The sequence below is a fragment of the Numenius arquata genome, chromosome 2 (assembly GCF_964106895.1).
Source record: "Numenius arquata chromosome 2, bNumArq3.hap1.1, whole genome shotgun sequence".
NCBI classification, from domain to species: domain Eukaryota; kingdom Metazoa; phylum Chordata; class Aves; order Charadriiformes; family Scolopacidae; genus Numenius; species Numenius arquata.
The window spans coordinates 15,052,631-15,073,202 of record NC_133577.1 but is presented as its reverse complement, the minus strand read 5'-3'; the positions used below and the strand labels follow the sequence as shown (position 1 = coordinate 15,073,202).

General features: G+C 37.9%; 1 protein-coding gene across 3 annotated transcripts in view; it reads left to right on the top strand.

The window, feature by feature from the left end:
* Positions 1–20,572, top strand: part of UTRN (utrophin) — a 339,386-nt gene that overhangs the window by 265,113 nt on the left and 53,701 nt on the right. For all 3 annotated transcript variants that reach the window (XM_074144306.1, XM_074144303.1, XM_074144304.1), the window contains 4 exons: positions 877–955; positions 6,232–6,292; positions 18,666–18,727; positions 19,690–19,764. In XM_074144306.1, coding sequence (XP_074000407.1) covers positions 877–955; positions 6,232–6,292; positions 18,666–18,727; positions 19,690–19,764 — 277 coding nt within the window. The remainder of the gene's footprint in view (positions 1–876; positions 956–6,231; positions 6,293–18,665; positions 18,728–19,689; positions 19,765–20,572) is intronic.

Here is a 20,572-nt window from a genome sequence, read left to right as displayed (position 1 = left end):
CTCATGCACAATTTCACAGTGAATGGTTTAATGAAGTTTCTTACATCAGTTCAAGTTCATTTATCAATTTTTACACTTTCTCACTTTTTTTTTTTGGTAGGAAAAATTACTGTGAATCAGCTGCTCTTTATTTCTCTACCTGGTTTCTAAGGGTGATATTAAATGTCTGAAAGAATTGGGGGAAGGATTGAGGATATGTCGCCTCTAGCTGATGGTAGTAGGACTGAATTTTCAGAACCTGGGCATCAGCTTTTGGGCTAGTCGTTTTGAATCAGTCACTCCTGAGAGGCAAAACTATTAATGTGTCATATCAGTCCTTCCTTTTCATCATGTAATTTGGTAGTGGATTTCCTTCTTTTTTATTATTTTTTTTTATTTTTAAATCCTCTCAAAATGAGTTAACTAAGCAGCCAAACTACTGCTGGGTGTGCTAGTGCAGTTTCAATTAATAAACCCGGGGGAGTCATGTCAGCCAGCGAAGTGGTATCTTCCAAAATGGTTCTGTGCTGGAAAGGCAGCTGTGAGATCAATACAATCAAACTGAGACCTGCTGACTGTGGAAATTTGGACAAAGGAAGGTTTGGGAGGAGGTCAGAAACTTCAGCAGTCTGCTGTAGTCACCATGAAACTACTATTGTTCGTTATTGATCTGCAGTACTCATATAAGAACACTGCACGATATGAACATGACTTTCATCAAGAAAATGAAAGAAAAAAGTAGCCTTGAATAGCTGGATGTTAAATAAGTTCTATGACACACAGATAACAAATTTATTTAACTAAAAGTGAACGTAAACAAGTTTTTTTATTATCATGATCCTTGTGTTACAAAGTAAATGCAATGTAAAAAATTTGTGTATGTGTGTTTATGTGTAGGTGTCTGTAGAGGATCGCCTTAAACAGTTGCAGGAGGCACACCGAGATTTTGGGCCTGCATCCCAGCACTTTCTTTCCAGTAAGTTCTTTGAATTAACAGATGCATGTGAGAGATGGTGGTTCTCTCAAACACTGACTGCTCTTTACTCCAGGTTTCCGTATGGTTTGAGGAACAGGAAGTTCCTCTTCCATGTTGTTATCTACCTCCCTGGTTTTGTAGGAGTGTTTCCTCTTTGTAACTCCACTGACGTTCTCACTGGCGTGCTTCCTTTGGGGATCACTATAATATCTCATTATAGTGATATATAATATAATATGACCATAACCAACTGAGTTATGGTTTTGCCCCTCGTTGCTTGATTCTTTGTCCTTTGTTTGCTGCAAGGTCTGACCTGTGGCTGTTCCAGAATCTTTGTGTTCGTAACCACATCTTCTCATCCCCTGCTCCCTCTTTCCCCAATTTCCTTTCGCTTCTGCACTTGCCAGGATAACACAAAAGAAGAGCTGCCTGGGTGTTTTTGGTTTTGTTTAATTTTTTATTAAAGGCTTCATGTCATACATTCCTGGAAAGAACTTCAAGTAAAAGGGATGGGGAAAGCAAACCTGCATCACTTCCTCTTGAGACCCATCCTTGCATCTCTTTCTATTTAGTGAAAATTCTAGAGATGTCAGCCTACAATCTCCCATACACTAAGAGGGCAAAAGCAGATACTTCTCTCCTTTGTTTTCATTGGACTTATTCATTACAGATAGATTGGTTGTGATATCAAGATCCATGTTGATTTTCTGATGTTCTAGCCTATCTGCCATGATCAGAGCTAATGATACAAAGTGTTAACCCAATCAGCTCTCTGGTTTTTAACTGAGGGCTTCAATAACAAAGATAAAATTATTACAGGAGTTGAGAAGTGAATGTAAAAAATGGGCAGCTCTGTCCCAGAGATTCTCAAGTGCTGCATGTCACTGTCTAGTTAGACAGCTAATATAATTTGAAACAATAAATAAATCTTGATTTTTTTTTCTTGAGTTATGCCACAGCCATATTCTTATTTAAAATTGACAACTATTTTTTCAGTAAACATCATGGTAAACAAGATGCAGTGCATTTAAAATATTACAGCTGTTATGCAAAATAATGATTCCTGGAGCCACTTTGTCCTTTTTTTTTAAATTGGCGGAACAAACAAACAACTTCAAAAGTATGGAATTTTTTGTTTTATTTTTTTAAACCGCATTAGAAGTATTGCATAGTGTTGCCACAATGCTTTTGTAGCCCTTCCAATCACAAACTTGTAATCTTGACCTGGACAGTACAGGTCAATTTGTATGTAATAATTTGCTAAAAAGAATACAGAGAGAGCGGTATCTTTGGCACAGTTGAAAGATGCCAGATTAACTGGCATCTGGGAGAGTAGTAAGTCTAGTCTGTGTAATTAAAACAGACTAGGAAGCAACATCGAGAAGGTGCAGTTTCCCCTACTCTGGCTGGTTTGAGAAGTTCCTGACTTCACTCCTGTGTCGCTGCTAAGGCTGTTTACCTCTCCTCACCTGGACCAATGCAAAAGTTCAGGTGACTGATCTGGAGACAAAAGAGACCAAAAAAAGACGAAAAAAACCTGAAAAATGCAGATCAGTGAAAAAGCCCACAAATAAAACAAGGAAGCCTGCCAGACAAGGTTGGCTGGTTTTGTTTGCCTTGACCTGGATAATTTCCTTGGTTTCGCTTACAGCATGCCACAACAAATAATTGCATTCTCAAGACTGAGTTGTGAACTGGCTTTGTTGCTGGATAAAACATTCATGGTTTTGTGTCCAAAAAGACTATGGACTATGCAGTGCTTTATCAGCATGCCTCAGCTTTGCTTAGGGCATCTGTTCCAGGCTTAAGGGGACACTCAGTTTATCTTACATACAAAAGTCAAGAAGGGAAAGTTTCCAGAATGCATTTTGCTAGGTACTGCAAAGAGCTATAGCCAAGTATCAGAGTCCTGCAAAACCAAATAATATGCAGTTATCCATTTAAATTATTTGTTAGAAACAATCTCCTTCCTGACACAAACTACAGCAAAAACTTCTTAAATAAAAATAAATCTGGTTTTAAAGCTTGAACTAGACAGAGTTACAGAACTTAATACCTACAACTTTATATAAAGTCTGTTAAATGAAAGTCAGGGACAGTACCTTCAAAAGGAAAGTAATAAAAAAATCATTAAATCTGGAAAAATGAAGGGTTTATCCTGACAGGTTGAAATAGTGCGTATTCTAAATCAAATTTTTCAAACCTTTTTAGCAGCAATAAATGACTTCTAACTGTGAGGAACAAGTAGAGCAGTAGTCTGAATAAAATAACCTCAAACTCTTAAAACTGAGACTATGATATGTGTGTCTCGTGCCAGTCTTTATCTCAAAGTTGTACTTCTGTATTAGGGGTGAGGTTTTACCTGTATTCATTTGACAGCAGCTATTTTAAATTTACCTGACCTACCTGTTACTCTTCCACCAAATCCTAACAAGAGACCATAGCTTGCTGTCACACCATTTTCAGCTGACTAGCTCCCAGTTGTTATTTAATCAGTAATTTGTGGTAGCAAAGCACACATTTCTACCTGTTCGTCAGATTCATACAATCATAGAATAGCCCAGGTTGGAAGGAACCTCAAAATATCATCTGGTCCAACCTTTCATGGGAAAGTAAGCCTAGATGAGATTAACTAGCACCTTGATTCCAGCCCCCTTAATCCAGTGATTTCACCTCTGGAGTGGCTAGTAACGTTTTTCTACTAAAAAGACACAGTGCAGTGTTTAACACTGCTGTTGGAGTTCTTGGAACACCAGTTACATGTATTCACCCAGCCCATCACTAGGAAAGTGCTTCAGAATATTTTTGCAGACTAGCAAACCATATGACATTGGCCCTTCCTAAAACGTCCTGCAGGAAGAGGCTGAGGTGAAGTAGTATTAGTCGGCCACTGATCCCTCTCTTTGCTGAGCTATTTCACCCCCCCCATCGGTGTTAGGCAGAATTTGATTGCTCTATTTTTCAGTGCTTTTGAAATGGAAAGTAAGTTCCTTGCAAGTTAGTTACTAATCAGTAAATTTTGCACATCCCTAATACTGATAAAGATGAAGAATTCTTATAATCTGTTATTCCCCGCAAAAAAAAAAATGGTTTGCTTTGTCCTACCTTTAAAAACAATAACTTGTTTTTTCTGTAATTAAATTATTTCCTAAAGCCCAAGGTCCACTCCTCTCTGTTGTTCCTTTTATACTTTCTTAGAAGAATCCATGAACATCCATGGAGCCCTGACTCCACATGTTCCCTAGCAAGTAGCCTGGTCTTCAGGTGGCCTGCTCTCAGAGCAGCTCTGAGTGGTGTCCAGCCTTACTAATATCTGCAGGCCTGCTCGTGAGTGGCAGAATCAATAACTACCCTGTTCAGTTTTCATCGAGAAACTGATTTTTAAAAAGAGAATGGGAATTTCATTTTGCAGAGTTTTGTGCAGCAGAGAAGTGGCAACGTTTTTGGAAAGGTTGTTCCCAAATAAATAGAGTATGACTAGATGTGTAATAATTAACAATCTAATTTATAATGTGGTTTAGTCCATATCTGTTTCAGTGCAGAACTTCAGTAGTCTGTCTTAGCACAGAAGTTGTACCTAAGCAAACTATGGCCAGATTTTTCTTAGTTAGCTGAAATAATTAGTGTTAGTAGTACCAGGGCCACCATAGGTGCCAGATTGCAATACTAAAGAATGAACTCTAGAGCTGATGGCCACCTTCACCTATCTGGTTGATTTTTAATATTTTTTTTATTTTTTTATTTTCCCAGAGTTGTGAACGCTTAAAGATTATTTTTTAGTTAACTATCTCTATTTGAGCGTTTAGCCTTTACTATGTTTGTTTTTTCTTTACTAGGTAACTACTTACCTCTTTATTGCAAATGTTATTTTGTTCTTTAAATAGCGATATGGAATTTTCTCTATTTTTTCCAATTAATAATATGGTTAACTTGATTCCTGTAGTTTCCCAAATATTCTTCCCAGTTAATTTGTCTTTCAGCGTGTGAATGTTTTTTAAATTAGAAGCCATGAAATTTTGTTTGGTCCAGGAAGAGGTCACAGCCATTAAACTGCTCAGAGAACAGCCAGCTGGGAGCAGGGCAAGACCTGGCCTGTGGGGCTTACACAGCTTCTAAGTCTTCGCAGCAGCCCAAGAGGTCTTAGGGGAAGAGGAGAGAGTTACTTTCAAATGAATTTTTTTCCAAAGAGGGATGAGCTCTAAAGTGGGCCGTGCTTGCAGAAAATTGCATTAATTGAGAGCTTAATTACTTGAGATCCAATGTGGATCAAAGCTGTGTCTCATTTTTACCAGGTTTTTAAACAGGGTTGTTAGCACCTAGGAGTAGACACTCTGTCTTGGAAGTGGTGGCATATGTGTACAGTACAAATTCATCGTACTGTGATGATCAGTTATTCCTACTTATTCTTTCAATCTCTGCTTCTACAGTGAATCTAGTAAAGTGAGTATCTTCTGTGATAAAACCCTAATTAACCAGGCACTAGTCTGCTAATTTCTGGTAGGACATACATGTACCTGTGGTTCTTCAGTAAATAGCTGCTTCTAAGTTGTGCACCAGCAGTCCTATTGGCCTGAACGCTTTTCCCGTTTTTATCTCCTGGGATCATTAGATAAGCAGAGTTGTAGTGTCATGTACGACTTCATGCCCCTTGCAACTCAGTGTGGAGACAGCTTCCTGATGTTATGGATGGTATCTGTTGGTGTATCAGACTTGCACAAAATCTGCAAAGATTATCACTGTTCAGCAAGGAGTGCAAAGGCAGCTTTTAATGTCTTTTTTGTTGGTTATACAGTGTTAATATTAATTTGAGTTGCAAATAGGAGATAAGGCTTGTAACTAATAAAAGTAAGGTTGATACATCTCCTTTTTGTTCTGTTGCAGAGCATTAATTATAGTAGTGGAAGCATTTATTTTTAAAGCTTAAACTGATAATAATTCTATGGAGGTAGGAAAACCAGTGTCTCCATTTTCCCTGGATGGATAGCTTGCTTGCTCAGAATTTATTATCCTTCTTTGAAGTAGAATCACCACATTTGTTTTATTTCCAGCTTGTCATCAAATAGAGGCCTAGAATCATATTGATAGATTGCTGTCTTTTTCTCCAGCTGATTTTGTAATTACTGAAAGTTGTCTGGAAAATTTTAATTGTTCCCATTTAATTTATTCTACCTGTTTTAATTGTAAAATAAACAAAATAGATAGTTGTTTGGGTGTGGTTTTTTTTTTTTTTACTTTACAGGTGCTTCCTAATACTTACCTTCTCTTTATGTCCTCAGCCTCAGTACAGTTTCCATGGCAGAGATCTGTTTCACATAACAAGGTGCCCTACTATATCAAGTAAGTTTGCCTTGATTCTTTTTTCCTTAAGCGTAACAGAGGGTCTTATCACCGTAACCTGTCAGAAAAACATAGGTACTAAGTAGTAACTAGAAATGTTGTCAAGAGTTTCTCTACATTGTGTTACGTTCCGTATACTATATATTTTCATGTTTATTGCTTTGCATACTGTATAATTCAGAAATATGTAAAAAGCAATCAATGACAAACCCTGACTAAAAACTCCACTCAAACAGATAGGAAACAGCAGAGATGCTCCAGTGTAATACAGTAGCAGAATTCAAATGAGGCTTGTTCTTATGTGTCGGGCTCATCCAGAGTATAAACTGTAGAGTAAAGGGAAAAAAGCTGAATACATAATCAATTAAAAAATGCAAAGTTTATAACCTATAGTAGAACAGTGGTGACTAATATCTATAGAGCCCATTTATCATTTTGTGCAAAATTCCTTTGAAAATAGGCATGTTGATTGTCCTTCTCTCATTTTCTCAGAAGTTTTTATAGTTCTTGATATTAATGTAAATATTGATAAAAAATATACAAATACCTTGGTTACCAAGAGGAGTGGTTGAGATATTTATTTGGAAAATAATAAGAAATACTTAGTGTGGAGGTATGGAGATTTTGATGTGTTCTACTCGGAGCAATCCTTAACTTGGGTTTTCTCATTCCATCAGCATTTATTTATGTACTGTTTGCCAGTACTCTAAAGGTGAAAGATTGCAGCTTTGAGAGAAGAATAGCTTTTCACCAGAGGTAAATGAAATTTTAAGAAGGTACAGTGTATAGTAAGCCAGACCCAGAGTAGTTCATACTAGGCTGAAGGAAATCTGTGTTAAAATGTTATCAGTTTGAGGTTGGAAATAAAGTAGGTTTTTTTAAGTCTATAGGGTGACTATGAACTGGACCTACAGATAATTCATTCTAAAAAAAAAATCACTGCGGACTTTATACTATTGCATATTGCTCTGTCATAGATCTGAGAGCCACATTTTGTGTTTCAAAGAATTTATGAGTGCTTGAGAGCTTTGAAAAGCAGGTAATGGTAAATCTGTGTTGATAGAACCTGCTGTCATCATTCTTGAGGTGATGGTTGTTTTTAAACTGTGATATGAACATTAATTTTTTCAAAGGGTCTGGGTAGGTAAATAGAAAAAGGAAAAACCTACCACGAAGATTCTTGAATTCTCTATAAAAACATTTGCACATCTGCTGAAAACTTTTGCAGTAGGCAAGAGGAGACTGTGATGGGCTGGAGGAGAGGTTCCTCCCTCAGCCCCGAGTGGAAGAGGGGAGGGCAGAGGCTGGATGTGAAGCACACTGACTGCCTGGACTCAGGCAGCAGTGCAGTTAAAATGATCACACCTACAGCCGTAATTCAAAGAAAACACTGAAGTATCAAACTACAGAGAGCAAGAGGAAAACTACTCTAAAACAGTCTTTTTTTTCGTTGTGAGTATGTCCTTAGTGGGCGTTGAAAGATGGCAATTCATGTTCCTGCTCTACCTGGTCAGATCTGGCAGCTGAAGTTGGGAGTGTTTACCAGGTGTGAGTTGGCCTGTGGAGGGGTCTCGGGAGCTCCTGGGTACGTTCGGAGTTGGAGGACAGAGACGGGATGGATAGTCCTACCACCACAACAGATGGAATAGACCAAGATTAAAGCTTCTGGTCTGTGCTGAGCTAAGCCAAGAATCTTATCTTTAGTATTTCATATGCATATCCTTTTTTCATACTTCATAATACATTTTTTGACTATCTGGTTTCCAGTGTGTGCACTTGGTGCAATACAGCAAGTACACAACTCGGCAGCAAAGTATCCACTGATACTGTGGGCTCGCTCTGATAGTAGTGTGTTGGCTGCCCTGGAACTGGATTGGGGAATGAAGCCCGTTGGGGCTGAGAAACAAACCCCAGCATCTCTCAGAAATATTTTTAATGGTCTTGCACCAGAAGTTTGATAAAGGGGCAGAAGCCGAGGGCGAGTTCTCTGAGGGTTGAGGTCTTTACAGAAGCAGAGACCACTGGTTTATTTTGAGGATGGCTTTAATGAAGTCAACAGAATTATCTACTGTATCTCAAAGAAGACTTTTATAGTAATCTTTCCCTACTTTCGACATGATACATGCAGTTGAGACAATGTCTTGATTCTTGTGTCTTGAAAGAGAAGAATGATGTTACATGTAACCAGTAGGATTTACTTATTTTAAAAAGCTTGATGAGGAATACTGAGTTTCAGTATATCTACAGTCTGACAAGCAGACTGACCTTGGCACTTTCCTTCGTTTCTTATTGTTTACTGATCTAAACTTCAGTGTTGGCAGCAGCAGCTAGATAAAACACAGAGAAAATAAAGCAAAAAAGAGCTGATTCTGAACTTCATTTGCTTTGGTATGATTAGGCTGGAGAGTAATCTTAGCTTTAAATATTCTTGTAAATCTTTGTCTGTTCCCTAATTTTGGATATAGTTTAAAGAAGAGATGAAAATGATGCTGACACAAAAACTTATTTTATTGGAGTGATTAAATGAGCTTTTGTAATAGAACTCAAGAGAACAGTCAACAGGATTTAATGGTGGTTGTTTATATATAAAGAAATTCTGGGAAAGAGGCAAACATTAAGTTAATTTTCTTGCTTTTTTGTTTAATTGTACTAACCTTTTTGAGTGAGGTGCCTTTGTAAAATACAACATGAGTAAAAGGAACAGTTATGATGAGTCTTAATAACTCTATCAATCAAGAGCAATTAAATTTACTGTTTTGTACGGCAAGACTTCCATGTTCAGAGAGAAAGTTTAAGGTACCAGTTGTTCATTTTATGGGATAAGGAAGAAAAAGAGCAGAAGAAGGAGAATAAAAGTATGACTCAACGACTGGTGGTTGAAAAATGAGAATTTTAAAAAACTAATTTAGAAAGGGAAATAAATGCTAATTGAAATGAGACTACTTTAATTCTGAATAGGAACATACACTCTTCTTAGACAACCATAAATTCATACCTTTACTTCATTTTGGTTGCTTTTTGTGAGTGCCCTTGAATGAAAAATGTAAAATGACATAGCTGTAGATTATGATGTAGTTGTACCTCTGTTAAAATGAGAGTTTAAAAAAAAATAAATATTGCACTCTTCACAGTTTTATTGCACATGGAGAATGGAGTTTAAAAAAAAATTAGGGAATGGCAGCTGAGAAGGCAGGAGGGAGCACTTTAGGTGGCAATGAATCTGTAACAAGAATGTCAAAATGATGCAAGATGTCTGTATTTTCAGATGAGCAGCATCTATTCTGTTTGTTTCCTGATGCCAGAGGTAACTTGTGCTTAGATTCACAGAGAGGAGTGTCTCAGAGAAAGAGGTCCTTCCTGTGCCAGCAAACTGTGGTGGCTTTGGAGTGCTGTTTGTTCTCCCTTCCGTCTTTACTAACGGTTGCCATGTCTGCCCTTTCTGGGGTTGTGAAGGAAGCACAGGAAAGATTAAAAAGTCAGTGCACAAACTCCTCTGTCCCATAAGTTCAGAGACAGTCTGTATTTGGAACATTTCGGAAAGGAGTGGCTATTCTGCTTAGTTGGAAGAAGGATTTATAATTCATTGAGCCCAGGTTTATCAAGGTATGTGTGCCCTGGGCTATGGCAGATATTTGGTTGAACTGAACCTTACACACATGATTTACCCTCTTTTCTCCTCTTGAATTAATATGTAAACCAAATTTGCTAAATGGCTTTGCCCCTGATGTAATTTTATTTACTTCTTTTTGCCTCCTGTTTAATTTTTTTCTTAATGGCAAATGATAGAAGTTTTTGTATTTCTGTAGTCTGAGTCTTCTCTGTCACAGTAGAAATCAATCAATGAAAACCTGAATCTGTAAAATCTCAATGCGGTTAAAAAAAAAAAAGCAAGCTTAGTCCTTCATACTTCATAAAAAAGAATGGAATTAGTAGAGGGGGATAAAACGCAGCAGGCACATTATTTACTAATGCACTTTTGGTAATCAAAGTGTGAAGTTTGGACAAAAAGTTTGGCAAACTTGCCATTACATACATATTTCATAGGTTGCTTTGCAAAGGTTTGACATTTATAAAAGAGAGTTTTCTGCTGCTTTTTGTTTATAACTGAATCACATGAATAAGACATGCTTGGCCTCTGTAACAGAAAATGGAAAAAGAAAGCCTATATTACATATCACTTCAATAAAAATTTCTCAAGGGAAACAGAAGAATAGAAGAAACACTATGTACAGTTGTTAAGCATTTTTGAGGAATATAAAGTGAACTGAAAGGAATGTGCAGAAAACTTAATTACCCTGGCATTTCTCACTGTTGTTCTTTTAACTGTAATTTAAGTGTTCTTCAGCTGTGTACCTTTCAATACATTATTAGATATTTGTACTGTGCAGAAGAAACAAAAGGGTGGTACAGAAAGGGTCACAGTGAGTTTAATCTCATGCAGGGCATTACATAGGCAGAGCAATTTCTTGTTGTAATCATTAAATTGATCAATATCAAACTCCATAGTCACCCTGGTTACTTTTTGGTAATCCTGCAAAGAGGCTGGCATCACTAACATTTTAAAAATCCCATTTTATCACCTCCTGTATCATGTTCAACTTTATGGGGGACAGGAATAAAATGCTTTCTGCTTCTCCATCTTTTTCAAGAATCTTCAGGAAGTCTTTCCTGATGTTTGGTTTATGCCTGTATGGGGGATAGGGGAAGAACAAATGGATCTAGGAAACTTAACTTTTTTTCTTATTCGGGTTATATCCGTAATCCCATTCCTAGAAGTATTAGGAAATATTTCTCTTGGAAGGGAAAATAAAATGTAATTTGCAGAAAGAGATAATACAGGTTTCAGTTTTTGAGAGTTTCTTCAATTACCAGTTCCTGTACTGGTCTTCATTTTCTATTAAAGAAATGCAGTAGTACATTTTCTCCAGAGGGATTTTAAAATGCCTGCAAAAAATTGCCCCGCCAACCTCTAATATACATTACCTTTGCAATGCATTATGCCAACTCTTTTTCACTCCAAAACAGTATTTTCTAAGGGTCTTAAAAAAAAAAAAAGGAAAATATATGATGTCTAGGTAAAACATCATGATATTTATAAAGTGTTATTATGCCATTTTAAATTTGACAAGGGCAGCAAAGTCAGAGTTCTGAGTACTGTTGACTAATTAGGATCAGTAAAGATCCTGATTTCAGTTAATATTTTGTGCGAATGTCTGCCATAACAGAAAGCTACTTAACGTAATGCTAGAGTACTGTTTCAGTGTCTGCTCTGATTATCAACACAGACATAGACCTTGTTGATGCTAAGACATGATAAAAAAAACCCACAAACTTTTTTCTAGTTTTCTTTCTTGTAGACAAAAGCTAAAATATAATTTTTTATTTTTTTTTTCACAACTCCATGGGCAGCCTGGAAATGTACAATTTACTCCATTCATTTCAACAGGACTGTTCTCTTATTTCTAGAGATCGCAAGTTAAATGACATGCTAACTGTTTCTCAGCTCTTTATTTACAACCAGCAAGTGTTTTTAACATGGATTATCTTTGCCAATTATAATTAGAAAGCTGCCAGCAAACATAACGGGTAAGAAGCAGATTGTGAGGGTAGATGTTTGTCATTTAAGCTTTAGAGCTCTTCATTAATATGTAGGTTTTTCTAAATTCGGAATATTTTATGGTTATAATGTTTACTTTTAGTTATAGAAATGTACACAAATGCATTTAGACTTTTTAAATTACACCATTTTGTCATGCAATCTATTCATGGATGCCTGTTTTGTTTCCATTGATTATATTGTGTCAGTAGGTTTTGGCAGAAGACACTCTTACCCTGAATAACTCAGTCTTTTGATACTAACCAAAAAAAAAAAAAAAAAAAAAAAATGCTAAATGCATTCTCTTTTGACTCAGTCAGTGAAATGCTATTAATTCTTCCCTGACGGATCCATGTGGGAAGACGTAACGTGTTCACGCCACTTGAGTTACTGTCCTGTAGACCAGCTCACTTCTGTCGTGGCAGAAATCCATTCTTACGCCACCCACTGTGCAGAATGAAATCTTGTAACTTCAGCTCCTGCAGACCTTGAAAAGTTCTTTTTTATCCAGTGCCATCCACATGCAAGAAGAATAATGAGCCCAACTGTTGTTCCCTTTCACCCTAGTAGAGTACTTGCGAGAGAAGGTGCTCCTTGGCACGTGTGTCACTGTGACCTGGGACAGAACTGCCACAGTAGTTGTAACAGAGAGGGAGAACTCTGTAGATTCGCCTGCTCTTGGTGCAATGCTTCTTTTCAGAAGTTCAATGAGATGACTAAAAATGATAACTCATGTATTTTCACAACTTACCATGTAAATTTATTTTGTTTTCTATCTGACTTCTGCATCATTCCAAAATTAGATTCCATTAGCTTCTCTGCAGGCTTAGTTTTCCATCATTGGGGGGTTACAGATTGTTTTCTATAGAAAAATACAGAAAATGGCATTTCTTCACATTCTTAGCCGATAGTTGCTAGAAGGACTGAATTTCCTGAAGACTTCCTGTTGTGTCTCTGTGGTGAAAACAATCCATTCAGTTCTAACTAATTGCCTCCTGGGACTTACGGCCTCTAGAGGAATAGAGTTGGAGTTCTCTTTGTTGTATAGTAAAATCATTTTGCCTGGAAATCTTCAGAAAATGACTGGAGCACTTCTGTGAATGAATTGCATACTGCTGTAGTTGCTTACCTCTTTTTAGCAGCCCCGGTAATTTTTATTTTTAATTAATTTTAAATTAGCAGTTTATTAATTTCTGGTCCTTTGCTCTAAGGATGACGTCTTTCACGTATACTTGTAAAAGACACGCAAAGAAAGTGTGTAATCTTTTGTTTATCAATTTCCTTGTTCTTGTAGGTCTGATGTCTCGTATGTTATTTGTGTTTCATGAGCAAGGTATCAGAGAAGCAGGGGAACACGCAAGTCTGCTTTTACTCACTGGGCAATAATTGACAGCAGTTGTCACCGCTGCAGTGCATATTTTAGAATAAGTTGCTATGTCATGAACTTGCATAAAAAGGAGCTGTGAGATCTGGGTCAGAAGGATCTCCCCCCACTTTCATCAAGTTTTTCTCACCTGTGACAGATATCCAGTACTGTAAAGCTTCTGAGCACATTTCTCAGTGCTTGATCTGCTTGGGTTAGTCTTGCATCAATAACACAAAAGTTGCTGTAGCTACAGCAGAGAAAGATGGATCTTACTTCAAAGAGCTGCTTTACAAACCAAATCACCAGAAAGCACTTTGTCTTGCATGCCTCCTGTTTGGAGCGCCTAATAAAATGACTCCTTTCTCTGACAGTTTTATTTGTAGCATAGGAAGGTTATCTGCACGCCCATTTTTTTTCTTCCTGCAAAAATCAATTTGTGTGCACATAAAAGTCCCTGCGTGTTATGAAATTGTTATCAAATGAAACTTTGCATTAAGAAATGTCGCTGTTGAGACTGATTCCTCCCCTCTCCCCTGTTTTTTTGTAGCTCTTTTTAAATTTACAGTTACTTTTTTATTTTTTTTATCTCGGCTCTGTCCAGTGTAGTCTGGCTTTGGTATCTTCTGTCTCAAAAGTGAAGCCTATCCACCAAATATACCTGGGGGCGGTGCGGCAGTGGAGTTGCTGCCTCCTTTGACCTGAGCAGACTGCTGAGTCGGTGATTCACTCGCTGTAAGCCCATTCCTCTTCCCGGCTGGATCCGTGTACATGAGCGCTCAGCCGTGAGGGGAGGTTTCTCGCTAGGATGAGGCTGGCACAATTGCGTTCACCTTGTCTAGTCATTTGGCAGCTGTCAGGTAGTACTGACTTTTGGGAAATTATGGACAAACCTGCATGAAGGGATTCTCTCTCACTTTTTTTTCCATTCCACCAGATGATGTTCATGGGGCCTCCTTTCTCACATGATCCTGGTGGCAGGTACCTGCCATGTGTGGCAGACTAAAGAACTGAGTGATAAGTTTTAAAAACCTCATTAGTCTGTACCGAGTCTTGCACAAATGTGTTTCTCTTCCAAATGAAAATAGAAACATAAAAATATTTTCTGGTCATTATGTTCATGGAATCATGGAATTGTCGGAGTTGGAAGGGACCTCTAGAGATCATCTAGTCCAACTCCCCTGCTAAAGCAGGATTGCCTAGAGCACGTTACCCAGGACTGCATCCAGGCGGGTCTTGGAAATCTCCAGGGAAGGGGACTCCACAACCTCCCTGGGCAGCCTGTTCCAGTGCTCTGTCATCCTCACCGTAAAGAGGTTTTTCCTCATATTTGAATCATAGAATCATAGAATGGTTAGAGTTGGAAGGGACCTTAAAGAGCATCGATCTTTGGGGGGGTGCCCAACCCCCCTGCCATGGGACACCTCCACTAGAGCAGGTTGCTCAAAGCCCCATCCAGCCTGGCCTTAAACACTTCCAGGGATGGGGTATCCACAACCTCTGGCAACCTGTTCCAGTGCTTCACCACCCTCACAGTAAAGAATTTCTTCCTAATATCTAATCTAAATCTCCCCTCTTCCAATTTAAAACCATTGCCCCTTGTTGGGTCACTACACTTCCTGGAAAATAGTCCCTCTCCAGCTCTCCTCTACGCTCCCTTCAGATATTGGAAGGCTGCTATGAGGTCTCCCTGGAGCCTTCTCTTCTCCAGGCTGAACAACCCCAGCTCTCTCAGCCTGTCTTCATAGGGGAGGTGCTCCATCCCTCCGATCATCTTCATGGCCCTCCGCTGGACCTGCTCCAATAGGTCCATGTCCTTCCTGTGTTGAATGGAACTTCCTGTGTTCCAGCTTGTGCCCGTTGCCCCTTGTCCTATTGCTGGAAACCACTGAAAAGAGTCTGGCTCCATCATCCTTCAACCCACCCTTTAGGTACTTGTTATTAGGTATACATCTCATGTTCTGTGCTTTTCTATGAAGAGAAGATGTAGTCATTCGGGTATTTGCTCCATTAAATGGAGAAACAAGATGGTAGTGCAGGATACAGAGATCTTGGATATCTGCTTCACTTTTTTTCTGCTTTATGTCAAACACACACAAAATGCGAAAAAAACCATCATTTTTGCATGGCGTGTTTTCACAATTAAAGTGGTGTTTAGTCTTTTAGATAAAATTACTGAAGGCATTTACTTAAAGCATACAATTTCAATAATGAAACTGTTGTCTGTTTTTAAATCTTGGAAGCCTGATTTCAGGAAAAAGTGTGATTGGTAATATCAGCTCTTATTCATTGCATATGGGTTTATAAATTACTTAGAAGCTGGATTTTAAATTGCAATTAGATCTGCCCACATCCTAGTTAAGCATTACAGAAGCGTACTGGAGTATATCAGTATATTTCTGGAGGCGGGGGAGGGGGGGAAGCAAGGATTTATCCAAGTATTAACTCTTTCTTTCTTCTTTTATCTTTAAATAAACAAAGAGAAAAGGTCTCTGGACCTAGAGAACTTTGACAATTTATTAGCAGAAAATCAACTTCTGCTATCAATCCATTGTTGTTTATGTAGGGAGACATTTGCTGTTAATAAAACTTTGCACTTCTGCTGTGCTTCCCAGGTGAGATCCTTGCAGCACCCCACAAGTAAGAAGTGGTTTTCTTCATTGAAACGTATTTTCAGTGCCAGAAAATAGTGAACTGAGAAACAAAGGCTGCAATTCAACAATGTTCTTGCCATCACGGCTAATTTTTAGATGATAGTTTCTAAGCAGTAAAGAGGATTTGACTCAGGTAAATTGCATGTTGCTTACATGCAGTGTTTGCACTAATATTCCAGCATTTAAAATAGTGTGAAATGTATTTTTATATACACATATATATATATTTAAAGTTTTTGCCACGTTACTGCCACCTACGTTTACTTTTAACATAGAAGTTTGAAGGTGGTTTGACGGTGTTTTAGTTAAGAGTCTTCTCAGAAAATCCTAATAGATCCTTTTAACTTACGATGTTGACAGTAAAATCACAGGTCTTGGGGTTTTTTTTTTTGCTTGTTGGAGGGAGTAAAGGGGGCAGGGTGGTATTTCTCGGTCAGGGGAGTTGAGGTAAAGCAATTTCCTTAAAACAAGCTTTATTAAACTGATCACATTGGATCCATTTCTGTGAGCAGTTGCAATGGGTTTTGTCAACAGAAATCAATTCTAAATGGTCAACATGATAATGATGCCATCCCGCTTATCATGATAGTGCAGATACTTAGTAGCTTGAGGACTGGTTTTGCTTATTAAATAAGTTGGACTTATTAAATAAGTTGGTCAGCCTGAATCATTATATTGTGGGTTTTTTTTCCTGTTTACTGAAGCTGTATATGTTCTTCTTTGTAATATATCAGGGGTTTGAGAATGCTGGACAGTCAGTTGCCTTTACCTTGGCACAGCACCAAACCCAGATACATCCTTTTTTGTTGTTGTTGGCTTCATGATGATTTATTGGCAGGCACCTTCCAGTGAAATAATTGTCAAGCTATTTGTTTTTGAAATGACTTTTCTGGACAAGGATAACCATAGTGCTGTTTTAAAAGTATCTTTCTAGAAACTGCAAAACCACTGATACTGGCATGCCTTAGCTTTGGAGTTCAGCATATCAGAGCCTTGACCACCTCATTCAGAATTTGAAACATGAAGATAATTAATGTGATATTATCAAACCAAAACCAAATAAAATTTTAGTTCAGGAAAAATGTATTCAGATGTAAAAATGTACTTCAGTGTTCTGAATTGGGGAGGGTTTACTGTGGTATTTCAGAGTCAGTCACAGTCTAACAGAAGATGTTTTGATTGCATGCTGTATAAATCTCTCGTTTAAACATAGTCACATTCAGGGCTTCTCTCTCCTTTCAGTTGTCTACTAGGGAGTCATCACAAAGAGGAAAAAGAGGATTTCCACCTAGTGTATTTAAGGAAATACAAATTGTGTCGATGAACTTCCATGAGAAACACCTCACAAAGTTGTGATGGTGCCAGATACATAAATGAGACCCATGGCAGAGAGAGTTAAGCCTAGAGACAGAGAGAAGGTGGCTCTGGAGACCAGAATCAAAGCTGGAAAGGACACACTAGTGTACAGAATGTAAAGTGGGGATCGTATCCCCTATGCAAAGACCCAATCCATGCACTTTCCAATACTGTATCTCAAAAGGAAATGTAAAGAAGCACCCTCAGCACTTACTTTGTTTGGAGCCTGCCTCGCCTTTGTGGTACCTGTCCTGTCTCTGTAGCTCTTTGGAGCAGGATCTTCTGTCCCATTTTATTTCATCACTTAGAATAAAAGGGATCATTCTTGGTTGGTTTGTCAATTGGGGCGGGGTGGAAATCTACAATGATAAATTATTGTGCAGCCACTGAGGTACAGCCATTTATACCTACTGAGGATACAGGCTGCTAAATTTAAGGGCAAAGTGCCATTTAAAGTCTTTATTTACACCTAAGTACACCTATATGTGAAAAAAAAAAAAATTGTGTACGCATTAACGACTTTTAAATACAAAGGTGAAATACGTGGTATTCATTGCTCATTATTGTTAGACTTGCTAACCTAGCGTAGTTTCATTATTAACTTTTAGAAGGAATGCTATTATCTTTTTAACACAACTTCTCTAGTTAATTTTGTTACAAATCTAATTCAAATGTAAATACTTTGTGAGACAAGAATGCACAACCATTCCAACAATGTTCATAAATACAGGTAAGATGTAGCTTGTAGAAGGGAATTGGAAATTTCAGTAGACCTGACATAAAGCACATTTTGACCTCTGTGGCTGCATACCTGAAACTTTGGTGACTAGAAACAGGGGTGCTAAGTGGTGGGTTAAGTGATGCTGCCTGTTGAATTGCTGTTATGTGAGCTCTAGTGTGAAACACACCCCCTAAATGCAGATCCCTGTTGATCAGGTGTGTGACGTGTGATCAGGCTTTCCATTAAATACGTTACAGGTAAAGTTTGAGATTGTTGTATGTGTTTTGATACACCTGTTCAGATATGCAAGACATCTGAAATAAAACTTCAATGTTTTTTATTTTCAAAGTGTTTTTACAAATATTTTTATTGTGCTACAGCAGGAGGAAGTTTTCCATTTTTATCTTATTCCTGTACCTCTTAGTTTCAGAATCAGAGTTCAACTGATATAGTCACTCACAAACAGAAGTAAATACTGTTAAATATGGGTGGGCTATTGTCTAACTTACTTTGTGATTAAAAAATCAATGAGCTGAGTGGCACAGATCGTGTATTTTATTTTAAGAGCTGAGGGATTTCTTGCCACTTAAACACAGAAAATCAGAGTATCTTTGTGGTTTTGTCCTTTGCATTGTGTGTGTATGTGTGTTGCCTGAAACTTTGATTATCTCATTCCTTTGTAGTCATGAGACACAGACAACCTGTTGGGATCATCCTAAAATGACTGAACTCTTCCAGTCCTTAGGTGAGTGCATTTCTTAAAATAAACCATTATGTGATGTTCATTCCATGAGTAAAAGCCTGCATTTGTCTGCTTACCACATCTGAGTTGCCATGTAACAGAGCGATGAGACACGATTTGCAAGAAACCTACTGCCTTGATTCATGTCACGTTTATTGCCTTTCAGTAATTTTAATTCTGAACAATATGCTCTGACTCTATGCTTTAATGCAGTATCTTTTTTATTTCTTTTAAATCCGCAAAGGGATGTCCAATGATGCAGGCTGCATGTTTAAAGCAGGATGCCAGCCTGCAGGGAAATAATTTTTTGTAATAAATCAGAACAGATACACTATCAGTAGAGGCGAGACCATATTATGATATAACTATTTCAATGTGCCCTGCTAACATCTACATTTACTATGAAATCTCCCTTTCTAAGGAGCAAAGGGGTAAAATACTGTTAAGTGAGGAAAAATGCTACTATACCCATCAGTTTCTAACATAGAGCTTATGGCTATCTGACTGTCCCTTTCAAAGCACTATTTACAAATTCATAACATATAAATTATGGCTTTAAAAGCCATTATTTCTGTTACTGTGACCATTGCTGCCCTCTGTTTCCTGTATGTTGTCTGATGGAGTTGTAAATTATTTGAGAAACATATTGTATTTGAGTACTTGCCTGGAAACTACTTAACACTGCATAATATGTGTGTAAAACTCTATTATATGTATATATATTACATGTGCCAAGGTAGTGTCTCTGAAGGCCCTGGACTGTCAGAGTCGGGAGTCTTTCCCTGCAGGTGGATTGGACTGACATCCCAACTTCTCCGTTTTGTTTGTTCTGTTATATCCTATTAACTCATTGCAGAGAAGAGAAGGGATATCAGAGTTTTTCCAAAACATGAAAATTTATACATAAAGGAAACTTATGGACTCTCTTTTTAGGGCTGCTCACATTTCTGTTTCTGCTATTTCAGCTGACTTGAACAACGTACGCTTCTCAGCCTACCGTACGGCCATCAAAATCCGAAGACTGCAGAAAGCACTGTGCTGTGAGTTTGGCCTTTGAGACAAATTGTTTCCCAACAGTACTTGGGAAAGGGAGGGTCAGCTTCAGCCTAATGACATTAATGTTTAACAAGGGACCAGAAACACCCTTGACAGATTGTCAATCAACAAAATGGCAGGAAGAGTTCCCGGTAGCAGCTGTCATTATTGCAAATAAATAAAATCAATTAATGAAAAAAGGTTGAAATGGTATTCCCGCTTAGAATACTTTGAGAAATGGCAGGAAAATAAATATTGAACCTCTTGACTATTGCATACTGTTTCTGATACAAACTAGTGTGAAATGATGTGAGCTACAATCCTGACCTTTGACATAAACTCAGATATCATATGATATTTTTAGACTTCTATTACATTTTTTTGGTAAATGTTTACTGCTGCTAGATAACTTTGAAAATATTTCTCCCTCACAGAGAGACTATCTTGCTGTGTGAATTCCATTTAAAGAGGAGTTCACGCTTCCCAAAGTGTGAGAGGAAAGGGGTGTGAGGGTGGTAGTTGGGATTACTGTACATTTTAATCACAAAAAGCTACTCTGACAAAACAAACTATTATTATTAGCAATATTAGTATGTGTATATATATTGGAAGTATGAGAAACGGTCTTAAAGCTAGACAGGAAATAAACATGCGTTTCACATGGATATTGGTTCTTCTGCCCAGACCTGTGTTGACATTTATCCTTGTTCTTAAGCAATCTAATAATTCAGTCACAGTACACTCTGAAGAGTGATTTCATCAGCAGGAAAGGATAGGTGTCTACTAAGTAGGATCAACTGTCTAAACTACTTA